General features: G+C 40.5%; 1 protein-coding gene across 5 annotated transcripts in view; it reads right to left on the reverse strand.

Annotated features, from left to right (window-relative positions):
- Positions 1-868: 868 nt before the first annotated feature.
- kcnq3 (potassium voltage-gated channel, KQT-like subfamily, member 3) overlaps positions 869-26,389 on the reverse strand; it is a 132,289-nt gene continuing 106,768 nt past the window's right edge. For 4 of the 5 annotated variants that reach the window (XM_088085943.1, XM_042497785.2, XM_088085942.1 and 1 more), the window contains 14 exons: positions 23,472-23,562; positions 22,047-22,173; positions 21,136-21,308; positions 19,978-20,151; positions 18,662-18,772; positions 17,569-17,664; positions 16,744-16,838; positions 15,654-15,680; positions 10,034-10,233; positions 9,768-9,873; positions 7,062-7,193; positions 6,871-6,966; positions 6,502-6,589; positions 870-4,040 (listed from right to left, as the gene is read on the reverse strand). In XM_088085943.1, the coding sequence (XP_087942069.1) occupies positions 3,360-4,040; positions 6,502-6,589; positions 6,871-6,966; positions 7,062-7,193; positions 9,768-9,873; positions 10,034-10,233; positions 15,654-15,680; positions 16,744-16,838; positions 17,569-17,664; positions 18,662-18,772; positions 19,978-20,151; positions 21,136-21,308; positions 22,047-22,173; positions 23,472-23,562 (2,197 nt within the window). In that variant the 3' untranslated portion in view covers positions 870-3,359. Of the gene's footprint in view, positions 4,041-6,501; positions 6,590-6,870; positions 6,967-7,061; positions 7,194-9,767; positions 9,874-10,033; positions 10,234-15,653; positions 15,681-16,743; positions 16,839-17,568; positions 17,665-18,661; positions 18,773-19,977; positions 20,152-21,135; positions 21,309-22,046; positions 22,174-23,471; positions 23,563-26,389 lie in introns of all 5 variants that reach the window. The other variant, XM_088085945.1, reaches the window with a different exon arrangement.

The following is a 26,389-nucleotide window of genomic DNA, read 5'->3' on the forward strand; positions in this document are numbered from 1 at the left end:
CTGTTATATTTGTAGATCCGAACATCTTATTGTGTTCGACCACTTCGATTTCCTTTGACGTGCCGACAAATAAACAAACGTTGGCCGCCTGGTCTGAGGGATCATCAGCTCAACACGTCCTCAAACCGAAACGGTGGCAATTAAATTTAAAGTTGAGAAGAAATTCGTTTTTCATGTTGAACGCACAATCATCACAGAGAACCAGGTTAAACACCAGCAAAACGACATCAAAACATCAGCTTATAAACTCCCATAAAACTCGTGCAGTTATAGTCTCATCTATCTCATCATACGCTCAGTACTTCACAAACACGTACATATTTCGCTAAAATGTTAACATTTGTAATTAGACATTCGAGTAGCATAAAAACACATCTGCGTCTGCTGTGCGGCTCAATTTTAAATCGTAATGTTTTAGTTAAAAGTCACGTGTTTGTGAATATTGAGCTTAGAATAAATGAGACTTAGATTTAAGGTTTGCATACTTCTAACGGCGGTTTGGTCTGATAATTATTGGCTGAGTGACTGTTTGACTTACTGTCACAAAGCCTCTGGCTTTAATTTAGACAAATCAACTACAAAACTGGTGTGACTGCGACTCCAAACAGGTTACAGGAAACCACAGAAGCCCGGTGTGGACGCCCCTCTATGAACCCCCCTGACCCTGAAGGTGCGTTAACATGCTATAACTGTGTAATAATCCATGTGTGTAGATATAGTCGGTTGTCAAATAGTACATTCAGTATCATTGTGGCCCTAAATCTAAAGTCATAGGTGCTGTTTAGGCCGATATGTGATGCTGTAAAGCTCTTTTTGTGGTGCTCAGGCTCGTCCCCACCCCCCCCACCCCCGTGTTTCCAGTATGTTGTTTACAATGTCAGATCACGTTCGTAACTGGACATTCGAGTTTTGTAAACAGCTTCTGTGGCAACTTTCAAACAGATCTGGTTCATAGCTGAATGTTCATGGCTGATTTTTGGATGTCTGATGCAGAAATCGAGCGGTGTTGAGCTGTGTGACAAACACTGGCTCGTGGACACATATGAGTCTGCTGTATTTTTACTCAAAACGTAATTACTCAATATAATTTCGCCCAAGTTTTAAGAACTTTCTACACAGAAGAAAACAAAAATGTGCAGAATTCTGGAGACAACTTGTAATTTTAGAGATTTCAGACAAGGAGTGGGGTATTAAAAACACTGATGGACTTGTTTTTGATTAAAAAATTTAATAGTCGTTCAGTGCAAATAGGGTTTTAAAAATTATAACTGGTGTGTTCGACAGGCGGTAACAAATTATCGTTAGAAAACTTCACATCTTAAAAAAGAAAAAACTTAGATGACTTTGAGTATACAAGTCTACTTTTTTAGGTGCTAAACTGAATTCACTGTAAATTTGCAGTAAAAAAAAATCTATTCTAAGTTTGACCTGTTTTTGGTTGTTGTCCTCATATTTCAGCTCTTAAAGGTAAACTTTAGTATTTCGCCAAACTGACTAATGGAAAAAAAAAACAACTATTTATCAATCAGTATTTGGAGAGACAAAAAGACACAAAATAGGCTGCAGTGTAGTCACTTGGGGCAATTGTGCACCATCAATGTACGTCCACCGAAAGTGTTTGTTTGACACAAAAGTATGGGAAAATACGGTCCAGGTTAAAAATGTACTCTTTAACATTTGTAAACTAACTTTTGATGAGACAGTAGCTTTGTATTCACAATTCAAAATCCCAGCTGGTTGGGGCTAAGTGTGAACTATATCTTTAAATGCAGAGTTTGTTTTTTGTATTCAGGTGCTGGGGGCGAAGTTTGGCACTTTTAATGGTGAAATATATGTCAGAGTAAAATATTTAGTGTTTAACCCTTTAAAACCTGCACAAATTGCCCTGATTCCTTTCAAGAATGTACGAAGGCAACAAGTAACTTTACAAGAAACAAAGAATTTGTAAAAGTTTCAAGAAGAGAACTTGAAAATTTACAAAAACAAGAAAAGAAATTACTAGAAAAAAGTGCTAAAAATACTTTGAAAATTGATTTTGCACGTCATTATAATCATTATATATGCTGCTTTCTGGATTGAAAAAAAATTCTTGTAAAAATCTTGTCACCTTTTACTAATTTCTGGCCAAGTTGCTTGTTGCATTTTTCCGTGTATCGAAACTGAATCAAACAAATTTGCTCTGGATTTAAGGGTTTGAATGCCTGTGAAAGGCATGTGAATGCAACACAAGGAAACTGATGTCAGTCCAGGTTTCAGAGGGTTAATTTAAAATGTCTTTTTTTATGTAGGTACCTAGTTATTTTGCTTTTAATAATGAATAATTTGGTGAAAACTTTTTCAAACAGTGACGAACTGAACTCAGCAGTCCAGACGCTCGGGAGCTTTTGTAAATTAAAGACGAAGAGGTGGTTTATATCCCTGAATTCATGTGCCAACAAAGCAGCAGAGATTTAGTGTTTCAAATTCGGTCAAATTTTAACTTTTTCTTTTAACTGGAAAGTGTGAATGCATACAGTGGTGACACACAACTCGAGAGCACAGTGGTGTGAAAACAAAGTGACGGGATCAGAGCTGATCCTCGGAGAGTTTACAGCACGACGTGAAGAAAAGCAAAAAAAGAAAAGGTGAAACACGACTGCCAGCAACGAACCAGTGTTTTGTTACCCAAGTCCCTCACTCTCTCTCATTCACAATCTCACACACACACACACACACACACACACACTCATCAAACACACGAAACAAAGAGACAGGAGACTTTTGGTTCCATTATCACCCTCCGACCGTCACCCCTCCAATGGTGCATTATCATGCAAACCATGCAGAAAACAATGAAAATGTATTCATATAAAAAAATAAGTGTTACAAAATGGCATAGCAAGTATATGTATCCATTCAATCGCTTTTTCCGTTTCCTGATATCCTGAACTTTGCAGTGTCTACACTAAAAATCGCATGCGTTACATGCAGTGCGGTTGGCTTTGCAGCGATAAAGCTTTTGGGTGTATATAGTATGTATAGTAATGTTCTTTTTTATTTTAGCTAAATTTTTGCGAAGTGTGCGCTGTACAGAGTTTTACTTTACAAACTGTCTGTTTTCCCTTTTTTTTTTTTTTTTTTTTTTGGGCAGTCTCGATGCCATGGCTCTCTGTCTGGACGGTTGGTGGGATTGGCCTCTGAAGGTCGATGACCTCGCTCATGACCTTGCAGCATCTCGGCAGATTGCACCCACCTTTCCTCCAAGTGGTTTGGTCCAGAGGTGCGGCTTTGACCCAAACTGGTTTGGGTTTAGAGGCGTGGGTTTGATTTAAGGTCTTAACTCAGAGTTGTGGATTTCTGCGTGGTCACGTGATCACCTCTCAGGGCGCCGTGCTCCACACAGCGTCACCGAATCCCTCCCCCGTGGAGGAGAGCGGCAGGGGCCCCCCGCTGGGTGTAAAGGGGTCTGTGTCCGTGTCTGTCTCCCCCTCTGCTAAGTAGCTCGGTCTGGGTCTCGTCCAGCTGGCGTCACCGGTTGCCACCCCGGGCCCCATGGAAAACTCACCCCCTTCCTCCCGCTCCCCAGAGATGCTGAACCCACTCGGCGAGCGCTCCAGCTCCTCGTGGTTCACCGATAGCAGGGAGAGCGGCGAGTCGGCCCCCCGCCCCCCTGTGGTCCTGCCCGGCCCTGCTGACAGGTCCTGCAGGGAGCTGATGGGCAACACTGTGGGACGCTCGGTGTAGGTGGGAATGGCAGCGGCAGGGTGGCGTGACGTCGGGGGTTGGTGGTCCGGAGGCACGCGGCTCCCACCAGCCAAACACTCTGCACCTCCTCGTCCTCTGCCGTAATACAGATTCACCTTGCTGACAGGCATCTGGTACGACATGTGCGGGAACGCCTCGGCGTAGTTGAAGAAAACCCGTCGGATCTCGCCGTTCCCCGTAGGGTCGCAGGTCTCCAGGGTCATGTGGGCGGCGCCGGCAGAGTCCACCTGCAGGTGCTCAGTATGCTGGATGTGCATGTCCACCAGGAAGTCCAACTTCTTCTCCATGTCCTCCACCTGAGACACAGACACGTTACACCAGCAGCACAGCGGTAAACTCAGGCTGAGGGTTCGCTCAAACCAGAGAGCAACACAGTGAGATTTAGACGCGTGGACTCATTTCAGCTGAGGGATGCTGCTGGAAGTAGTGACTTCCTGTCGGGCTGTTGAGCACAACTAATAACATCCCTTCCTCCGCTTTGGACTTTCCAGCTTTCAGGACCATCAAAGGTCTGGACAGTCAAGTTTGAAATTGGTCAACAGCACATTTTTTTTTTTCATTTAATCTTTATTTAACCAGAAAAAAACCCTCTTGAGATCAGAAATCGCCTTTTCAAGAGAATCCTCGCGAACAAAAGTTACTGACAGACAACATGGAACAAAAAATACAAGATCAAAAATGAAACTCCAAAACAAACAATATAAAACACAAAAAGAAGACAAAACGAAATTATTAAAAACAAAGACTAAAAGGTACAGTGATAAATGTTTGGAGTTATCCATGAAAAGAAAAAAAAAGAAAAAAGCAGCTAAAATACACCCTGACACTGGCAAATAGACAATGATATACAAAATCTCTGCAGCAGCTTTTTGAAACTGCCTTGAGGACCCAATAAGTGCAGCTTTAAATCTTTCTGCAGAGTGCTTTCTGCATGGAGTTGCACAAATTGAGGCTTTTTTGCAAAACTCTGTACGCACCCTGTATCGGTTTAGATAATAAGAGCATGGTCTATGAATGGGGAGCATAGCCATTTTCAATGTTTTGCTGAATGTACTCGCATAAATATGCTGGAAGTAGGCCAACAACAGCTTTGTGAGTAAGAAAATGCCAATAAAAAAGTCTACGCAGCTTTAAGGAGAACCACCCAACGCGGGCACACAGGATGCAGTGATGTTTTAGGGGCTTACAGCTGGTAATTAATCTCAGTGCACCACGATACCCTGAGTCCAGAGCACTCATACATAAAACATCCGCATAAGCAAGCGCAGTCAGAGAGCAGAGACCAGCCTTTTTCTTGCCAATAAATAAAAGCAGTTCCTATTTTTTAAAATAGAAATCCACTTTCAGGTTAAGCGTTTTCACAAGTAATTCGAAGAAAGAAATCATCCAACTCCAAGCCCCCAGGAAATGCACCAGGCTCTGAAGAAAAAATTTACACAGCGGCCAAAAGTGGAATTACACCACCTGGGTCAGTCACGTGATGCCCACGGGCACTGATGCACGCTATCTAGATATCCACAAGATTAGATCTTTTAAACTGCCATTCAAGCTAGCAAAGCGCTAAACCAGAAGTCAGTCGCTCCGCCAGCGTAAGTTACCTGTTGCGGCATACTCGGCTGCCATAAGTCTCAAGTGTGCAAGCCCCACGGGTCCATTAATGCGGAGGATCGGGGTACTTTCATACCATGGATAAAGAGCTTTTTTTGCTTTATGTGCTACTAAGTAGCTCTCATAGGAATGAGCGAGGCCCTGCCTCCGTGCTGTATCCAGATCTTCTTAATATATCCACGTCCAACACAATGCCCTGGTATTTAAAAGTTGCAACGTACACTTTGTGCTCTTCTTCTGATATGTACTAATAGTTGGAAGTTCTGAAAGCTTCACCTGGACTTGAGTAGAAGCAGAGCAATAAATAACTTTGTCATCAGCATATAGATTAACACATGCAATTTGAGTATATACCAAACAACAGAGGCCCTAATACGAAACTTTGAGGCACCCCACTGAGAGGCAACAACGCGCCCTCCTGTTGTACATACTGCACTCCGACTGATAAATAATTTGCAAACTAATCACTGCTATGTCTAATAGACCAACGTGAATTTATCAGTATTTTGTGATCAACTGTATCAAAGGCCTAAGATAGGTCGAAAAGTAAAGCAGCACAACGCAGACCACAATCCAACGAGTGTACCGAATAATTGGCAACTTTAAAGTAGCAGAAGTATTGCTATGCTCTTTTTCTTAACCCAGATTTACTCAGATATACTCAGATAAAATATAATTTGCATGTAAAAAGTCTCAATACTAAAGATTAAAATTTTTTCGCCATGGCTGGCATTAAAATCAGCTGCTAGATTTGAGTCGAAGTTCATCAAAGTTGACGTCAAAACAAAAGCACCATGCAAGTATTTGCCTCTGCATGAAATTCATTGGACAGGGTTCAACTGACAAGAAAAGAAAAGCAAGAAAAGAAAAGAAGAGGAAAGAAAAGAAAAGAAAAGAAAAAAGAAAAGAAAAGAAAAGAAAAGAATTAAATAAATTTAAAACACTGAAATGCTGGAATGACCAGGTTTTATGTCCGACAGACTGTCTTTGGCTCAATTATTTCAGTCTAGAATTTGAACTAGCAACAAGTGGTACTTAATCTTTTCAGATATGCATCTGAATTTGCTTAAGATGATACTGTGTGATACTGAAATGTTGGAAATGCGGGATTATTTATCTCACAGGTTGCTTTGTAGTTTTCATCCTTACCTGTCTCTCCACCCTGACAAATCTACCCATCATGCTTTGGTCTTCGGCATCTGGCATGGAGGCGGCTTTGGCTAGGTAGGACTCATGCCTGGAACACAGGGACACTGAGTAGACTTGGACTGCATAGACATTTGTTCGGAGGAAATTAACCACAGATTTACCTTTGTAGAGTAACTGCTTTAGAGATAAAGCTTATTATTTATCATCGAAGTTGTCTAATAACTACTAGAATATATAACGCACTACATGCTAAAAATTCATGGCCATGTGTTGTCTTCACTGAACCGTCTAATATTGCAATATAACTGTATAACACTGTCACTGTCAATTTAATATGTTTTATTTTTGCACTGAGTGACAGTACAGTACCTGGGTGACTGATTGGGCGGGTAGGTAAAGGGCGTTTTCTGAGTTTTCTTTTGTTTTGGGGTGGAGGGGGGTCCAGGGGCAAGAATCATGTCGATCCTTAAAGAAAAGAAGAGAAACAGGATGAGCTTGAGGAAGAGGAGACGCTTCCTAAACTCATTCAGACTTCCTCATGGTGTGACGCAGTTTCTGACCTTGTCTGGAGGTATTTTATTCTACACAGCATGTCCAGGTGTCCAGCAGAGTACTGCTCGATCACGTCTTTGACATCGTAAGGCCTCAGAGTTTCCTTAAATCGCTTCTTGTTCAAGAGAAATTGCATGATCCTGTGAGACAAAGAGTTTATATTCAAAAGACATTAGAGTGACAGGATCCATTGATCAACACTGGTAAACAATGGCAATCTCTCCGTGGTCAAAATACATTCAAAATTGCAACTTTTCGGTCTGACCTGCTGTACTTACCATTGTTGTGCATGCACAGTTTCCTTTCTTTCTTTCTTTCTTATTCTTTATTTTTACAGGGACAGCACACAATTAAAACTAATTGTACTAGAGTTAACTAGTACAATTAGTGTCCCTGAGCAGGTAAACAAACAAAAAACAACACAAATACACAGAACAGCAAGTAGCCTACACTACCTAAAGTGGGACAACACATTAAGTCCATAGTGCATAAAAGACTACTGATGTGAACATTACATTAATTACAACACAATAAATAAAAGTCCATCAATATAAAATCAGTATGACAGACAGTATACGAGGCAATCACTGGTGATTACAGTTTTACACAGATTTTAACCAAAACTTCAGCCTTGAGACTTAAGATTTGAGCAAAGCTTCCAGAGTCCTTAACAATGAGGGGTGATAATCATCATTTCAGGAGCACTAACCCTTGATTTAATCTGAAAATCATACATTTATATAATATTCACACATATTTTCCGTTTAACAATAGGATTCTCTGACTCATTTCTTCCCTGCATGCCTAAAGATCTGAGCACTTAACTCAGAAAGACAAAATTCTTCAAACATTCACTCATTACGGCCACAGGAGGCAAAGTAACGGGTTTTCGTTACAGACTTGCAAAAAACTGACTGCGTTTCCATTGAGCGATGTTCTGTGACCTCTCTGGTGACAACATCCAAGTAACCATGGCGATGGATGTTCAAAACATCAGCAGCTTTATTTCTATTACAGCCACCGCACTAGCCGTGATTTCCAATCCAAGCCCACGGAGGCGTGTTATGGAGCCGTGATGGAAAGGCGAGCCCCTTATACGTGGGAGTGGCCACGTATGAGGGATTTCTGGGAGCTGATAGTCCACGATTTCACAGAGGAAGTGTGGATTCAAAACTTCCAGATGGTCAGCTCAACTTTTGAAGAGTTATGTGATGCAATAACAGCTCTTGATTTTTGCCCTCTGGCGCCGCCTGTCTTTGTATCATGTGATGTGGCAAGTGCTGTCCAGCCATCTGACCATCCAGCGGCGTACTCTAACACGCGAGCGGTTCCCTCTGCAACATTCTCAGCTGACGCTGTCCAGCACTGTATCATAGCACCGCAAAAGGCTGCTTTCGACGTCGGGATCTTACACCAAAAGCTCCACAAAAGCGGTCGTATTTGACGACTTTAGCGTGACAACAGGCTGACCTTCACGAAAAACTCCTGCCGATTGTACCTGGGATCAAATGTAACATCTTTCAGCTCCTTGAACGTCATTTCCAACCCAGAATCCACCCTGCCACCCACTGAGCTCCTTCTTTTGTCCCACTTTGAGCTGACGTGAACATGCCCAAACACTGCTCGAGCTCCAGCGTTTGGCAGAAAGTCTTGTATCCTGAAACCAAAACCCGTCAGGTCTGAGCGTACCATTCAGACCCATTCAGCCCCGAAATAATGGTGTGGAAGGAAGCAGCACTTTCACAGGGTTAATCACTCATCTCTAGATTAAATTCCTGCATTATGTCAGCTGTGTGGCCTATAGATTTACCAGCACAGCGTAAGCATGAGTGAGTTCTGCACGCTCTCTCTGGTTTCCCCTGCTCACACGCGTACTCCGGCTGCAGTGACCGAGGCTGCATCCAACATGTGTATGTAGCATTTTAAACTGTCAAACACTGGAAATTGGATCCAGCTGCTTGGGCGTATTATTTTTTAGATACTATACATCCAGATTTGAACAACCATTTTTAAAATGACCTCCAACAAGCACATTCTGATCTCTGTCATGAGGCTTTAGCCTGTTAATGGGCAGGACGTATCAAAAATCTGTCATTAAAAATTGGTAAACATATTTAGCAATGAACAAAATAAGAACTGGTTAGTTTTTGGTGCAGCCTGAGGGTTTCTTGACATGGTGAAAAAGTGTTGCTTAACACACTTTATACACTAATGTCAAAGAAATAAATCAGCCAGATGATTACTGCACTAAATGTATTCTGATGCAGATCCAAACACAACATTTCTCTTTTATTCAAGAGTCCTTTGAAGGGTACACTATAATTTTGTTGTTTTTTTTTTTTTTCCAAAAAAGCTGTCATTCTATACTTCTTTTTTTCTTTTAAGAAAAACTTTGATTGTGTACATCCATTATCTTGCTATCTGTCTTCTTCAGTGCATTGCTACTTTTCTTTGCACTGTGAAAATATATATACTGTCTGGTTATTACTTGCATCACACCCTCAAAGTGCAGAGAGTACTCTGGGCACAGACGGAGCAGCAGAATGTCAGGCACATTAGAAAGTGAATCTGCTTGGTCTAAAAATTTGCATTGATTTGCAGCAGCTGCTCCTCCCTCTCATCCATCAATCTGATCATTTTAAAAACAAATGATTTTCTGATTTGCTGTCATGATTACATTTACGACATTACAACATACACGGAGAGTTTCTGACCTGACTGCCCTGATGACCAGTTTCAGTGTGGGGATCATCTCCTCCATGAGGATGTCTGCGGGGAAGCCCCGCTCCTCTAAGGCTGGTTCTGCCAGGGCTCCGGCATCTGACGGCGAAAAACAACGCGTGATAAAAGAATTGTGCATCAGCGAACCATAAACAGTTAGTATGAACTGATCTTGTGATCCGGGGTCCAGGGTCCACACAGGGACACTGAGCCTTACTGATCAAACTCAACCTTTCATGTTGATGACTGTGACTTTTACCTTCGGAGCTCTGGCGCAGTGTGTAGGCCTTCATGCGGAAGGCGGTGCGGAAGCGTTCCCGGTTACTGAAGCCGGCGGGTTTTGGCTCCTTGGAGGGACTCTCCTCGATGGAGTCGGTGTTACCCATGAGCCTCTTGCCCGTCCCGATCGATGGCCGTGCATTGGGAAGGCGAACACGCTCGAGCAAACTCAGTTTTTGGCTGAAATGGAAGAAAAGAGATACAGTGTGGAGGACAGTGTTAATTTCGTTAACGAAAACTATGATGAAAATCATTCGTCAGAGACGTTTTTTTCCATGACGGAAACAAGACGATGACGAGCTCAAAATAGATCTTAATAATAGAAAATATGACGAAATCTAAATTTCTTTTTTTGTTGACGAGACGAGATGAAAACATCAGTGTCTATCATTGGACATTTGAAACGAGAGGAGAGGCGGACAGAACGGCCAACAACAACGGTTACTTTCTGACGCAGCGAGCAACAGTATGAGGCTGGAGCGCTGACCAGCTGGACACTCGGTAAATACTCGGCACCAGGACTGAGCTCGCAAATTTACTGGAAAAAAGTAATAATATGACACAATTAAAGTTGTAAATCTACAAGAAAAACGTTGTCATATTATGGGATTAAATTCTCAATTAAATGAGATATAAAGTCACAGATTAAGACCACAGAGTTTCCACTTCTTATTTAAAACTTTTAACATTTCATCTCATAAATCAGCGTTTCATCCAGTACTTCTGATCATTTATTTAGACAATGTTACCTGACTCTCCGGTCTTGATTTATTTTTTTCTCTTGTAAATTTATTAGTTTAATTTCATAATATTACTTTTTTTTTCTTGCAATTTTACAAGATCAATATTGCAATATGGTGACTTTTTGTTTTAGTTTTTGTTTATTTAAGTTTAATATTGTAATATTACAACTTCATTCTAATAAATACAACAAAACAAGTTTTATTCTTGTTTATAATTGTGAGATTACAACTTTATTCTCACAATATTATGATTTTATTCTGGAAATCTTTGATTGTTTTTTCTTTAGCGTGGCCCCAACTATCCATCGTACTTTATCACTGATTAAAAAACAACAATTTTTAGAGATTTTTGTGTTCTCGCATTCTGACGGCGAACCAAACAAACACCGGGAGTCCCTCCTCTAGTCTCGACTACAAGGTTTTCTTGACTTCCCTCTCTCAGCAGTCTTCGTGGTTCGCTGCCTCAGCGTAACAATGCTGCTCTCCTGGCAGAAGGAAGCCTCAGAGAGCTGCGAGAGATTGCTCTCCTTAATTGTCCACCGGCTGACAATATTTGGCAGCACAAAGACGAGAGCTCCCTGGGTAAAATAAGACTCCTGTGTGCCTTGGAAGAGGCAGAGAGGGGGGGTAACCGGAGCCGGCGACAGCCCGAACGGGGGCCTCTGAAACGTGGAGCGTTCTCAGCGACTTTGCTCCCACAGCAGACACACAATATGAGCCTCTATGTGGCCTCGGCGCAGAATAGACGGCAGATTACGGCGCTGAGAGGCGGCAGAATGGGAAGCTTTAAAGGAAGAGTGAATCTCTTTCTGACTGCTTCTCGAGCGAATAAAGAGCGGAAAATTACACGTGATTATCCCGAGGCTCTGTGTAAACCAGGAAAAAAATAATAATGCTCCTTATCTCCCACAGCTCTGCCTTCCCAAGAAACACACACAGATTAGTTTACCTGCACACACCTGCAGTCACAATATTAAAGGATAATTCCACTTTATCACAACTGCGATAAAATTGTGCTCACGAGGCTAAAAGCTGAAATTTGGCTACATGTTGAGCACATGAGACAATCAGATAAAATGAGCTGATCCACATGATGCTAACAGCTTTAGGGGACACTCCCCAGGTGAAAGGGGTAAAACTTCTAAAAAAACTTACACGAAATGTAACTAAACCCGGTCAATCACCGCTCTATTTGTATGTTGTTTCTTGTCTTTTTTGTTGTCGTTTTATTTAAACTATCTTTATTATCACTATTGTTGTTTTCTAACTTTTAAATTTGCTGTATGTTAATCCCATATCGCTGACTTGTGTTTGGTTGTATGCACTAAATGGTGAAAAAAGGGTTTAAAAACACAAAAAAACTGGGGCTGTCAGCATTAAAGTGTTAATTTTGATGCAATTAAGGTCTGTAAATAACTATTTTTTAATTGTGTTAATCATAAATAATATATGTAGATAATATTGATGGACCTTTCTGTCTTTAAGAGGCTGTAGAGGGCTCACTTTTAACCCTTTGAAACCAGAGCAAACTAGCTTGATTTCTTTTAAAACATGGGAAGAAGTTGCAAGGTAAGAGTTACAAGAAAAGAAAGAAAAACAAACAAAAATATAAATACATAGACAAAATAGTGTTATTATTATTTTGTTCTGGACATTTTCCTTTATTGAAAAGTAAAGTAGCTTAATCCCAGAGAGCGCTTTGAGCTTTTAGCTTCTCATTAATTATAAACTCTAAAACGACCACAAAGTCGAATCATCAACGTTATTAAAGTTTCAACAAAAACTGAACATTATAAGCTTCATAGGGATTATCACAGATTTATAAACTAACTCTAAGAGGGCGGACTAATTTTGGTAACACTGTCCTTAATCCAACGCCATACAAACACACACAAACGCACACACACACACACACACACACACAAACACACACACACACACACAGACTTAATTCTTTTATTGGCATTCGACCTGTTTTATATAATGTTATTTGTTTTAATAGCGTCTTATACGCCCATAGATGTGGTTATCCTTTCAATCTTAGTTTTTTTATCTGCTTAAATTAGGTTCATTCTCTTCTCCACATTTTAATTACTTATTAGGAAATTGTATTTTTGAACTTGTGCCTTCATATGTGTTTGTATATTTTGCTATTTTAATATTTGTGCTTTAATTTTGTAAATTTTGGTCATGTCATTAAGGGGCAGGGAAGGGGCCGCATGGGTGAAATTTATTTTATTCTTTAAATGTTTTATTTGGGATGTTTTACTTTGTGCTTAAGCTTGAAGAGTGCTACATAAAGATTATTATTGTTATTATTATATCTTTGTGAGGACCCTCATTGACATAATGCATCCCTTAGCCCCTTAGCACCTCAACAATCTCACCCTAATTGCAACCTGAACCCTAAAACCAAGTGTTAACCCTCAAACAGTCAGACCAGTTAAAAATGTCCTCACTTTCCAAACATGTCCATGTCCTCACTCTGCTGCAAACATACTTTTTTTTGGTCCTCACTTTGTAGCATGTACAAGAACACTCACAAACTTGAACACTCTCACAAACTTGCACACACACACACACACACACACACACACACACACACACACACACACACACACACACACACACAAAATGACTCTCAGATGGCATATAATTTTCTCTCAAAGCTGTGTTCAATAGACCACACAATACAACTGGATAACTCTGATTAAAGGCCTAATATCGTGTACACACACACACACACACACACACACACACACACACACACACACACACACACACACACACACACACACACACACACAAAGTGGCTTATCAGCCTCTTGTTGGACCTGGCAGCTCTGCTGTAGTTTCTGGCTGTCGTCCACCTCTTCGCTCAGAGCAACAAGATAATGTCAGCCTGCTAATTTCCCAGCCACCGATCCTACAACAGTGAAAACTCTCTCTGCCTCCATTTCTTTCTCCCTCTCTGCATCCTTCAGTGTCTCTACGTCTTTGTTCCTTTTGGCTCTCTTTCTCGTCTTTCTGTTTTCGTTCATCCCCACCTCTCTGGCCTTTATTTTTACACAGAGATCGGGCTACACAGAACAAAACAACGGCAGCATCATGTGGTTCCAGTGAGTGATTTTAGACAGCATGCCGGCATCATGGAATTAAAGAGGCGTGACATTTAAGACATCACAGATAACATACAAACACACGCTGCAAATATATGTATTAGGCCAACCTCTCCTGACTGCAGGACTCTGACTTCAACTTCTGTCAAACTTCTGTGCTATTAATCATTTTACTCAGGAATTAAAATCTTTTAAGTCGGCCTACTTCTCCTATAGCTGCCAACAGCCGACATTCACAGTTAGAGAAAGGCTGAAAATAAGCTCATGTGCTTGTGGCCCCGGGCCCCCAAAACATTACATCTGCCCCTGGTGATAATAATGAGAGCTCAGCGCGAGCGGCTGGATGAGACACGGAGCGATGCGTGGGAGTTTGGTACGGATAGGACGAAGTTTTGGTCTGGATCCGGACCGTGGTCCGTCAGTTGGTGATGCCTGGCTCACAGGTACATGTGATGAATCAGTGGCATGGGCGCTATTAATAGCCACCTCTGTCCATACTGGTCGCACACAATGACAGGTGTGTTGTTGGAAAACCTCCCAGGAGGGAGACAGTTTGTAGGACTGCTCTGATCAGACTACATCTCGTATTTCAATCAAGGAATATTTCACGATTGATATTGTTATCGTTTTATCGCCCAGCCCTACATGACACACAACTTTCAGGGTAGTATACCAAAAACTATTCAGGATGTTGAATTGCTATTTGCAAATCCATAACTGTCCCCATTTTTTCATAACCGTACAAACCTTTATTCAGAATAATGCATTCTATCTTTGTTTATGTTTTACACAGAAATTTAGGTTTGTACGATGTACCTAATATGCAGTCGAAGTTTTGCAAAGACTAGATATTCACTTGAAAGTAAAAAATGACATATTCCAAGCAAAAGCCCAGAATGACACCCAGAAATAATACAAGTCATGTTTTTCTGCTTGTTTTTTTGACCTTAACAGTCTGAATGTAACTATTTCGTTTCCAGTGTATTTTAGACTTATTGTAGGAGCTGAGCTGGAAATTCATAGATTAAACTAAAAATACACAATCTTGCCAAAATGTATGCCATATGCACGAACACAGCCAAAATGATCAAAAATGAAGAATGAAAAGCGCCTAAAATGCACCAAACAGTCCCCAAGAGTTTAAGTTCCTCTGGAGGTGAACATCTGCTCGCCGAGTGAAACATGGCGGCAGATGTTCAGTCACACTGAGGTCGACGCTCAGCAGAAATGATTCTGTATCGATCACCGCAGCAGCCTGTGAAGACATTTCTTTCACAAATCAAACCTCCTCGGAGAGATTTTCACAACACGTTTGACTGCAGACTCATTAACGCCTCTTTCACAGCACAGAGAGGAAAAAAGAGGATCATCAAACCCAAAGACCCTCGTCTCTGCCCTTAATTACTCCATCCCAACTGTCATTCATAATTGAAACATAACTAATGAAGTCACTAATAGGTTTCTAAAAACATCTCTCCGCCTAAATGTCGTCAAAGTAGCTGATGTGGAAGGAAGCGCTCTCACGGAGCGGGACGAGTGGGAGTTTTATGTCACATATTTGCCACATTAGCTCAGAGATTTATGCGGCTTGAATTAATATGCGAGGCTATTTAAAAGCGGACGGGGGGATATTCTAGGAAGGCTTCATTAGTCTTTTTTGCAGCACGTTGGGCTGATTAAAGCGCCGCTCTGTGTGATTTACTCAACCTCTGCTGCAGATCCAACAACAGCCACCTACCTCGCCATGACCTCCAAGTTATCCTTCCTGTGGATGGAGAGAGACAGAGGACAAAAAAGTTAGCAACAAAGTGGAGCTTCGACATCCGTCATTAATCTTTAACAACACTTTACTCTTTGAAACCTGGACTGACGTCTCGTGCTGCGTTAAGATGCCTTTCGCAAGTTGTTTGACCCTTTAAAGCCCGAGCAGATTGGTTTGACTTATTTCCAAAACATGGGGGGAAAAATCAGTGAGTAAGTGAGTAACTTGGCAAGAAATGTCCAAAAAATTGCAAGAAATTATAAGAAGGTGACAAGAAAATTACCTTTAAATTAGTTACATTATGGAGAGGAGGGTTAAAAGAAAATTAATCAAAAACAGGGGGAAAATAAACAGAAAACTATGCTCATAATTATAACATTTTTATATATAAGATTTATGTTACGAATAAAAAATAAATCGTTTTTCTGGGGAGTCATTCTCCAGTTAGATTTTTGTTTTCTTCTTTTTTTTTTAAACTTAATTTTGGGAATTTTCTCGTACTTTTTACTGATTTTTTGCAATATAGCATTACTTTTTCAAGTCTTGTTTGCCTTGTTTGTTTTTTACTTTCATTTCTTTTTTTCTTTTTTAAAAACTTATTTTCAGGAAATTTTCTCGTACTTTTTCACTAATTTCTTGCTAATTTTTGGGTTATTTCTTCTTATGGCGTTCTTCCCACTTTTTTGAAAGAAATCAAGCCAATTTGCTCAGGTTTTAACTTAATCATAATGCCTCTTTAACTCCCTTTAACTCAAAACTGCTCCCAAACATTTTCACCAAAACCTTCAGATTTGAAACGCCTTCACAAAAACAGCCAAACATTTTGACACTGATATATAAATGATCATTTGTGGGGTGAAGAATTCCTTTAAGTACAAAATAAAATATCTCGAGTGTGATTGATGTTACATAGTGGAGCCTTATGTGAACAAATATCCTTCACATAGTTACTGTTGACATGATATCAGACACATCGACACAGCGTTCAGTCTCTGAACAACCTCTCAGAGCTCAGATAAACTTTACCACGTTTCAGTGTTTCGTTTGCACGTTCGCTGTAACTTACCTGAAACAGGGAAGAGAAATGACGGTTTCGTAAAATCTCCACGTGGCAATAAGGTCTTCCCTGATTGGATTGGTGGAATAATATCGCCAGGCAGACTTGAGATAAAAAGACAGAACAAAACAGTATTAAACAGCTGAATGGAAAAAAGCCGAGTCCAAATTAAACATTTGTCACAATGGACATACCACACACAGTGTTAGCTTGGTAAAATTCCTCCAAATTAATAATAATGATAATAATAATAATAATAAACTTCATTTGTATCGCATCCCTGATACAAGAAATGCAGCCTAACGTGCTTTAAAAGAAGGAAATTAAATGCACCAAAGTGCTTCACATCATAACACATTAAAGACAAAAAGACATAATAAAACCTGCATGTAAAAATAAAATTAAATTTAAACATTCAGTTAATTTTAGTGAAACAGTGAGCACCAAAGAAGAAACAGTAACATCAGTGTAAACGAGAGATGAAAAAAAAAAAGGCTTATGGAAACATTTTTAATTTGATTTCCATCTTTGCTGAGCAAGAGGTTTTTGTTTGTTTTTTTTTAGATTTTTTTTTGGGATAGGACAGCTAACGCGTGACAGGGGGAGACAGAGATAGGGAACCGAGGCCGGAATCAAACCCGCGGCCGCTGCGGCGAGGACGTAACCTCTGTACATGGGGCACCCGCTGTACCAGCTGAGCTACTGAGCAGCAGTTTTATGTGAAAGGAATCAGAAGCCCGTCCCGAATCGACACCTTTCCCAAATATCAGCCTGTTGAAATAGGGTCACAGGAAGGTCACTGATGATGTCACTGATGATGTCACGGCATCTCACCTGGATGAGCCCGGCGGCGGGATGTCTGCGCTTCTCAAAGTGCTTCTGTCTGTGCTGCTCCTGGACCTTCAGAGCCAAGCCCGAACCCAGAATCCCCTGCAGCCAAAAAAATACAAAATAATAAGAGGAGTCAGCAGCAGTCCTGCCTCTGCAGCTGAGCGAGCGTTTAAAACACCAGAACCGTCACAGAGTTCGTCAGAAAAAGGCTCCACACGCTCTGAGTGCTGCCTAAACGGACAGAATTTAACGCTTTAAAACCTGGAGTGAAATCACTTTTCTTGAGCTGCTTTAGACGCCTTTAACGTGCATTTCAACCCCGAAACCCTGAGACATTAGATTTTTTTTTTAAGGGGGGAAAATGCAGTTAGCAATGAGCTAATTGTAAAAAAATGTTTCACAAAATGAAAGAAATTACTAGATTTAGAAAATCATTTTCAAAAAGCTAGGGAAAAATGTCTAGGGAAACTACTTTCTAATTATCATTATTACATATTAAAAATTGTCTTACTGAATTATCTTAAATTTTTAAAAGTTAAAAAATTTTTAAATCTTACTGAATTATTCTGAATTTTTAAGCACCTTTTTTTAGATTATTTCCTCATTTGTTTGTTTTTTACTTCATCATTAATTTATTTTTTTACTAATTTTTTACTAATGTACTTTTTTCTGAAGTACTTTTACTAAATGGCCCAAGAGTGAAATGTGGATGTGAGGGATACTTACAGGGTGCACTGCCACGCTAAATATGGCAAAAAATCTAAGATAAAATACAATAAAATAAATTCTGGTCACATCATAATTATTCTACATGTTCAAGTGATTGCTTAATTTAATGCTTAATATTGCCCGTTTTTTGTTTTTCTGCAGCATCTACCTGGAACATCTGACAACGTACATTCAAACTCGACTTGTTTTTAACGGTGTGTTGTGTTTTTTCTGTTTCTGCGCTCTCGACGTCGTTAAAATGAAGGCTTGCCCTCAATAATGAAATATCGGCTATTTTGGAGCTTTGAGAATGTTATTTCTGTTTCGAGAAATGAGCCAAAGCGATGCAGAAAAACGGTAAGACGTGCTGCACAGGAAGCGTACTCACTGCAGGCAAAGCGAAGAAGGACACTCCGATCAGAGCAAAAGTGCCGGCTAACAGTCTCCCGGCCCACGTCTTTGGGGTTTTGTCCCCGTAGCCGATGGTGGTCAACGTGATCTGAAAAAGAGCCCAATAAAGATGACACTTCTCTGTCAGACGTCTAAAGGACCGTTTGAAGGTTTGTCAGCGATAAAGTGCGACAGGAGATATTTGTGACGGCAGTAAAAGACGGTTATGGCGCTGTTACAGTCTCAGTGTCCTTCTGTCTGCAGAAATGTCCAGAAGCTCGTCCGTGAGGCTCGTCAGTGAAACTCGTGTGTGAGCGGCGCTCGGCTCTGTGACCTTCACACAGACGCTGAAGCGCCACACGAAGGGCAGTTCAGTGTTTCAGAGGGTCACGGCCTCATCCAGCTGGTGACGATTCAACATCTCGCTCAAGGACACTTCAGCAGGGCAGATGCTCGCTGTCGTAGGGCCCGACCTCTGACCTCTGGAGCTGAAGGACGGACTCATTAACGAGGCTGCGGGAGAGTTTCTCTGACTGGAAGGTTTTTTTTATCCGAGCGTGAAGCTTCACCAACGAGCCGCCGCCTCACCAACTGATTTTATTTTAGTCTCTCAGATCAAATCTTCTAACACAGTATGAAGATGTTCAGCAGCTGACTTTGAAGTTTCCCGATGACACCTGAATGCAGCACAATTATTGAAAACTGCTAATTGTTTTTTGGCAGAAATCCCAGATTTGGATCAAAACGTTATGGGTTGATGATTTGGCTGAGCGCAATCTGTCGGCCAAACTGCGGCCAAATCCACACTGACCTCTGAAGACATCGAACCGACAAACTGGCAGGAAGAAAGTACAACCTCAGAGAAAAAACATCTAACAAGTCATCAATTTTACATTAAAACATGACAATTAATTTCACTGTTTCTTCAGTGCAAATTCATTTGTTTTAGGAATTTGTTGGAATGAGTTTGTATCAAAGAACCTAAGACCAAACATTGGGCCTCATGCAGCAATATTCTCTGAAATTTCTCATATTTTCTCGTAGTTTTCTGGTATGACAAAAATAATAATGAACTTTTTAGACTTAGACAAAGCAAAAGTGATATTTGTCAGTAACGGTGCTACAGACAAATCAAAAACCCAGCAATGACGACACGCGTGTCAGCAGCAGCGAAAGAAGTATTCAGGTCCTTTACTTAGGTAAAAATACTGTAAAAATACTGGAAATAATAAATATTTACTAATAAAAGCCCTGCATTGAAAATGTGTGTATGTACGTGCAATCAAATAAAGAGGTTTAGGGTAATGTACGTACCAGCCCCCACCACAGCGCGTCGGCATAGGTGTCAAAGTCCTGAGGTTTGGGCTGAGCGGTGGGGTTGTCGTGGTTGGACACGTCCATGGAGACGTCGTCCTTCTCCACCAGGTAGACCAGGAAAGACGCCAGGATCAGAGACAGGAAGCCGATGTACCAGGCTGTGATCAGCTCCTACACAAACACGAGCATCATTAAACGTCCACTGACACAGATTTCTCTGTCTCAGCCAACGTTAAAGAGACTGTTTTCCCAGTCTCAACCATGATTTTATTTATATTTCTGAGCGTCCCTGTCTCCAGTCCAAGCTGCGTGCTGGAGGAGGTGATTTCAACTGTAAGTTTATTTCCAAAGTTTGCTATGAAGTCCTAGTCAGGCACAAATATCCTAAAAATCCTAGAAATGTCCTAACATCAGAAAAAGGTCCAGAAATCCTAAAAGTTCTAACATCCTACAAATGTCCTGAATTCTGAGATATGTCCTAAAATTATAGATATGTCCTAAAATTATAGATATGTCCTAAAATTCAAAAAACATTCTGAGATCCTAGAAATGACGGCCCCGTCGAAAACAAGATGATACATCAAACATCTTCAGATATCAGTTTATTCTTTCAGCAGAACCGAGCTGGAAATCACTACACCTGAACTCAAACTGCGTCCAGCGTGTCCTCTCATCATGTCCTCACATCATGTCCCCGTCACACACACACACGGAGCAGAAGGAGGGAGGGGGAGATGGCAGCCGCTTACATCGGTGTTCAGCGTTACTGTGAGCAGCGAGCATGGTGATAAATGACGTGTCCGGACATTCAGAGACACCGGCGGAGACACCGGCAGAGAATGAGAGCGGAACGGACATTCGAAGACACTGACGGAGACACCGGCGGAGGATGAGAGCAAGCGGACATGGCTGGAATGCTTTATATCGACTACATCTCATATTCAAATCGAGGAAAAGTTATATCGCGATTGAAATCGTTATCGTTTTATCGCCCAGCCCTACCTGAAATCCTAGGAATTTCCTCAAATCACTGAAATGTCCTACAATCCTAAAAATGCCCTAAAGTCTAGATGCTGAGCGGGTCTCTGGTTCAGGACTCACATGACCTGAGGGACGAAGTTCACCTGTTTAGTTTTTTTGAGTTTTCCGTCCTACCTTACTGTGAGCGTAGATGGCCGAGCCCAGCAGCTTCCAGGTTCCTCCTCTCCGGTCCATCCGCAGCATGCGCAGGATCTGCAGGAAGCGCAGGCTGCGCAGGGACGTGGCCAGCACGTTACCCTGGTTACGCACCGCCACCACCGGCACCGAGGCAATCAGCACAAAGATGTCTGAGCACAGAAAGATCCAGAAAAGATTCTCCGCGTGAGGCTTTTATCAAACCTTTAACGAGTCTGACCCGATGAGTGCGATCTGGATTAGCTCCTAATAAGAGCTGCGCGAACAGAGACGCTGCTGAGATCACGTTAAAAAGAGTAATGGAAAACACACACATTTACTCCAAACATACACACTTTAGACACACACAATCACAAACACACCTCAGCATTTGCTCATTCATCCAAATTTTGCTTCTGGTATTTTTTTTCCTTTTCACTCTTATTCCTTTCTTTCTCAAAAAACAAACAATACTCCCCTACAGTACTACTACAGTACTTCTAGAGTAATCGTTCAAATGTCGACCGCGCACGACCACAGTTGGTCTCAACACTTTAGACACAAACGACAACAAAAAGGCACAAAACAACCACAAAGAGACACAAAAGAAACTTAAAAAACATCTACCTGCACCCACCCCTCCCCCCCGTCTATACGTCATCCTTCTGTCTTTGTTATTGCAAATAAAAAATAAATAAATAAGAAAAAAAATACAATAAAATAAAAAAACACTGAGTTGAAACATGTCAGGGGCAGCTTTGTGCTTCACTTTGCCGTAACTGCACTCACGCCTTTTAACGGTAAATTAGATAACAGGTGATGAAGTTTTAATTCCCACTAAGTGTCACTCAAATAACATCACAATTTAAATTTTTGATGGTCGTGATTTTTTTATGAATCCGCCTGTTTACCTAGAATACAGAGAGGTTTGCGGGCGAACTTCAGCCTCCCCCTCCATCCTTTGTAGCGACAGCAGCATCCGGCCGCCCAGATCCTCAGCGCAAACTCGGCTCCGAAGATGAAGATGGCGAAGGTTTCCTGCAGGGGAGAGTCAAACAGCAGCAGGATGAGAAGGGACTGCTTTTGGATGGGCTACATCAAAATCTCAACACGGACCGTCTTTGATGGAATTATTTTGTACTTATTTTTGTTATTATGATTCCTCAAAAGTGTATTCTGCTTCATCCGTATCTGGATGGATTACTGAACGGGCCACACGGGCCCACTGGACACGGGCCCACTGGACACGGGCCCACTGGACACGGGCCCACTGGACACGGGCCCACTGGACACGGGCCCAGGAGCCCAGAAAGACTGAAAAAGACTACTAAAAGATGCAAAGGAACCGCAAAGAGACACAAAATGACAACAAAGTGATACATCATGTCCAAAAAAGAGAGAAAATGACCTAACCCCCCACCCCACACACAAATGACTAAAAAGAGAAAACCCCAAAGAGACTCAAACAACTATGAAAAAACACAAAACAACCACAGAGTCACAAAATGAAAAAAAGCAAATAATTACCTTAAAAAAGACACAAAACAAACAAAATAGGCACAGAGTTGCTACAAAGAGACACAAATTACTACAAAAAGACACAAAATTACCTCAAGAAGAAATAAAACAACCACGAAGAAACAATTTCGATAGACACAAAATGACCAAAAGACACAAAACAACCACAATGAGACACAAAGTGACCACAAAGGGACAGAAAAGAACCAAAAAAGACACAATGTTACCTCAAGAAAACATAAAATAACCATGAAGAAAAAACAAAATGACCATGAAAAGACACATAATTACACCCCCACACACACAAAACAACCAAAAAGATACAAAATGACCCCAAAACACACAAACAACCACAAAAAGACACAAAATGCAAAGCCTGCCTCTTGTTAAGAAAAAAAAATGTAGTAGAAAAAGAAGAAAGAAAGAAAAATTTTATTTTAAAATTGAAACTTATTTAAAATCCATTGTGAAAAAGCAGGTGTTCTTTAACCCCTTCAGCTCAGCCATCACAGAGTTATGCTGCCAGACCGTTAAAAATCTTCAGATTCTAATAAGGATAAAACATTTATTGGGCATATTTTTGGAGAAATGTGGATGCAGCCAGAAAAACATGAAGTCTTTGGTCTGAATATTTGACTCTGTGTAAACATCATTTATCAATAATGAGGAGCTGGAACTAAATAACAAACAGTATTTTTACAACCTTAAAGCTACTTCAGGAGAAATAAAAGGGGATGAAAAGGATTTAAGGAGCCGTATGAGGCATTGAAAAACAAATGTGGTTCAGCACAAAACTGTAGAAATCCCAGTTGTCTCACCAGTATGACCAGCCAGTGTGCAGACACCTTCTCGTGCTCCCTGAATGTCGTCAGTATGGCCAGAATCAAACAGCCCAGAACGATCAGAAACCTGCGGAGACACAAAACGGCAGACGGCTCAGTGCACGCAGCGGCGCCAACGAGACAGAAAAACACTGAAAAGTTCATGCAGATGTTCACTTTGGTTTACTGGAGGTTCCCAAAAACAGCAGAGAGAAAACTGCGGCTGCAGCATTTGTCGGTTAAAGCTCTGAAACACGCTGCCTGTAGATATCAGAGAGGCCGCCTCGCTAAATATTTTTAAAAAGCAAATGAAACTTATGTAACTCACTTTTATTAATATTATGTATCTATAACCTCTTATTAATAGATAGCTTTATTAATACATGGTACCTTGAATTGCACTTAAGTCTTGCTCTGCACTGTTTTGACTTTATTTTTTCCCTCTGTATTGTATGTTTTGCTTTTCTAACATTTCCTCCTGTGTGTTGTTCTGTGTGTTGTGTGTTGTTGTTTTTATTTGTGTTGTGTTTTTCTATTTTTTTCCTGTGTGTGTTTTTGGATTTTAAGTGTACAGCCCTTTGTAATGTTGTTTTTCAGTGCTATAAAAGTAAACTATTATAAATGATAAAGAAATGTACACAAATAAATAAATAAATTACAGTAATAATAATAATAATAATAATAATAATAATAATAATAATAAGTGTTATTATTATTATTTTCATGTAATGCATTTGGTGCATGTAATTTTTTTTTGTAAAACATGTTGGCTGCATTTCTTGTATGAAAAGTGTTATACAGTTAAAGTTTAGTATTACTATGATGATGTTCCACCATGACGCAGTGTCCATATGTCACCAGTAGAGAGCGCCACATTTCTACTGTTCAAATACGACATCAGCTGCAGAACAATAATAACACATAAACTCTAAATATTCTCCTCTCTTCTATTTTTAATTTTGCATTATCTTTTTTTAGTTCACATCATTTTGAGTAAAATGGCCTTTTTGGACACAGCTGAATAAATCACACTTTAATGAAATGCCACTCGCTGACAGCTTTTCTGTCAAACATATTTTGGGATATCTGAGAGCCACTGAAAAGAGTTTAAACAGCACTTCTGAGCAGCTGAAGGAATCAGTCGCTTCTTTTCAATAAACTATGTTTGGCTCCCTGACGGGACGATGTGCTGACAGTGGTGGAAGAAGTATTTCCTGAAGTAAAAGTACTCATACCACACTGAAAATACTCCACCACAACTACAGCCACTACCATCAAAACTTTCTTAAGTATGTAATCAGCAAAATGTACTAGTAGTAGTTAACCCTTTGACACCTGTCACCTGTGACATAATTTTGAATATATAATTTTATATAATTTAGTTTTTTGGACATTATCCCCTCACTTTTTACAATATCTAATAATGCCCATCAGCTAACTGTCAGATTATTTTCCTTGTCACGTTTTACCTTTTTCTGCATTTTTTGGGACATTTTTGCAAAGTTACTCGTTTTGATTTTTTTTTTTAAGAAATGAAACCAGTCTTCTCAGGCCTCAGAACTTTAAATGCTCATGGAAAGCATCTTAATGCAGCACAAGAAAACTGCTGTTGCTCCAGGTGTTAAAGGGTTAAAGTAAATGAATAAACTCTGCAGTAAAATGTTTTCCACCTGTAGTATTTCTGGATGAATCTTCCTGCTGCAGTAATATGTCTGTGTCATTTTCCTGCTGTAGATGTTTACGGTTGCGTTCATTTTAACTTATTTTTATATTGTTGGCTGATTGGGTTGACCCCCATTGGGTATTTTTTTTAAGCTGGGGGGAAAATACTATTATATATTATTATTTTGTATTATATATTACAGCAATTGCATATTTAAAATGATGTTACAGAATTATTCTAATTTTTAAGCACACAGTTTTTCAAGTATTGTTTGAAGTTTCTCTTTCTTTCCTTTTTTAATTTTTTTATGTCACTTTCTTGTACTTATTTTTCCTTTCTTCAGCCTTTGCTTATTGTCTTTATACCATTTTTTTAAATCAAGCTAGTTTGTCCTAGATGCTTGATGTATTACATTTTCATTACATTTATTATGTCCTGAACAATTCTGGGTGGCAACGTCCACATATTTTTGGCCATATATTGTCTATATTTCAACATATGGAAAAAATGATTATTTTCATCTTCACTTCATGCATGTCGGCATGAACACGTATGCATAAGGATGTATAATTGGTTATTTTCACAACATTAATTTTCCTCTGTGCTCCACCATCCTACACATTCAGTTTCACACACTTTAATCTTCAATTCTGAAATGATGAATGAGCTACTAAAGCTTCTTTTTTTTACCCGTACATCTATATTTAGCCCTTTCAGAGCTGAAATTAATTGGATACACTCGTACAAACGGCTATTTTAATTTCCCTGTACACTGGAGCACACCCTGGCTTTATTCCAGATCGTCTGGAGTTAACCACCCTGCTATGATATATGACGTGGAACCGCACTAAATAAACTCAACCAGCCGCAGAGCCGCGCAGCAACACCGCCAATTAACATTTAGCCAGCGCCGCGTGTCCAATCTTCTCTCCGGCGTCACCTCAGCGGAAAAATGTTATTTTGTTCTTTTTCAGCTCGTTTGACAGAAACGCGCTCCTCCGGCTCAGGTCGGCTGCAGCTCTCAGAGCCGGCAGGACAGAGAGGTGCACTCTGGGAAACGCGAGTTTCTGGAGGGGAAAGTTTTACTGACTGACTGTCATCCACAACAGTGAGCACACTTTACAAAATGTTTATGTCGCTGTGTTTCACCGTGTGTGTGTTAACCTGCGGGGCAACAAATGACTGTCAAGTGTCAACGTTCAGTTTAATGTTGAATTAAACCAGAACTTCCTCCACAGTTTTATATAAATAC

The sequence above is a fragment of the Plectropomus leopardus genome, chromosome 12 (assembly GCF_026936395.1).
Source record: "Plectropomus leopardus strain MGB_pleo_1.0 chromosome 12, ASM2693639v1, whole genome shotgun sequence".
Taxonomy (NCBI): Eukaryota; Metazoa; Chordata; class Actinopteri; order Perciformes; family Serranidae; genus Plectropomus; species Plectropomus leopardus.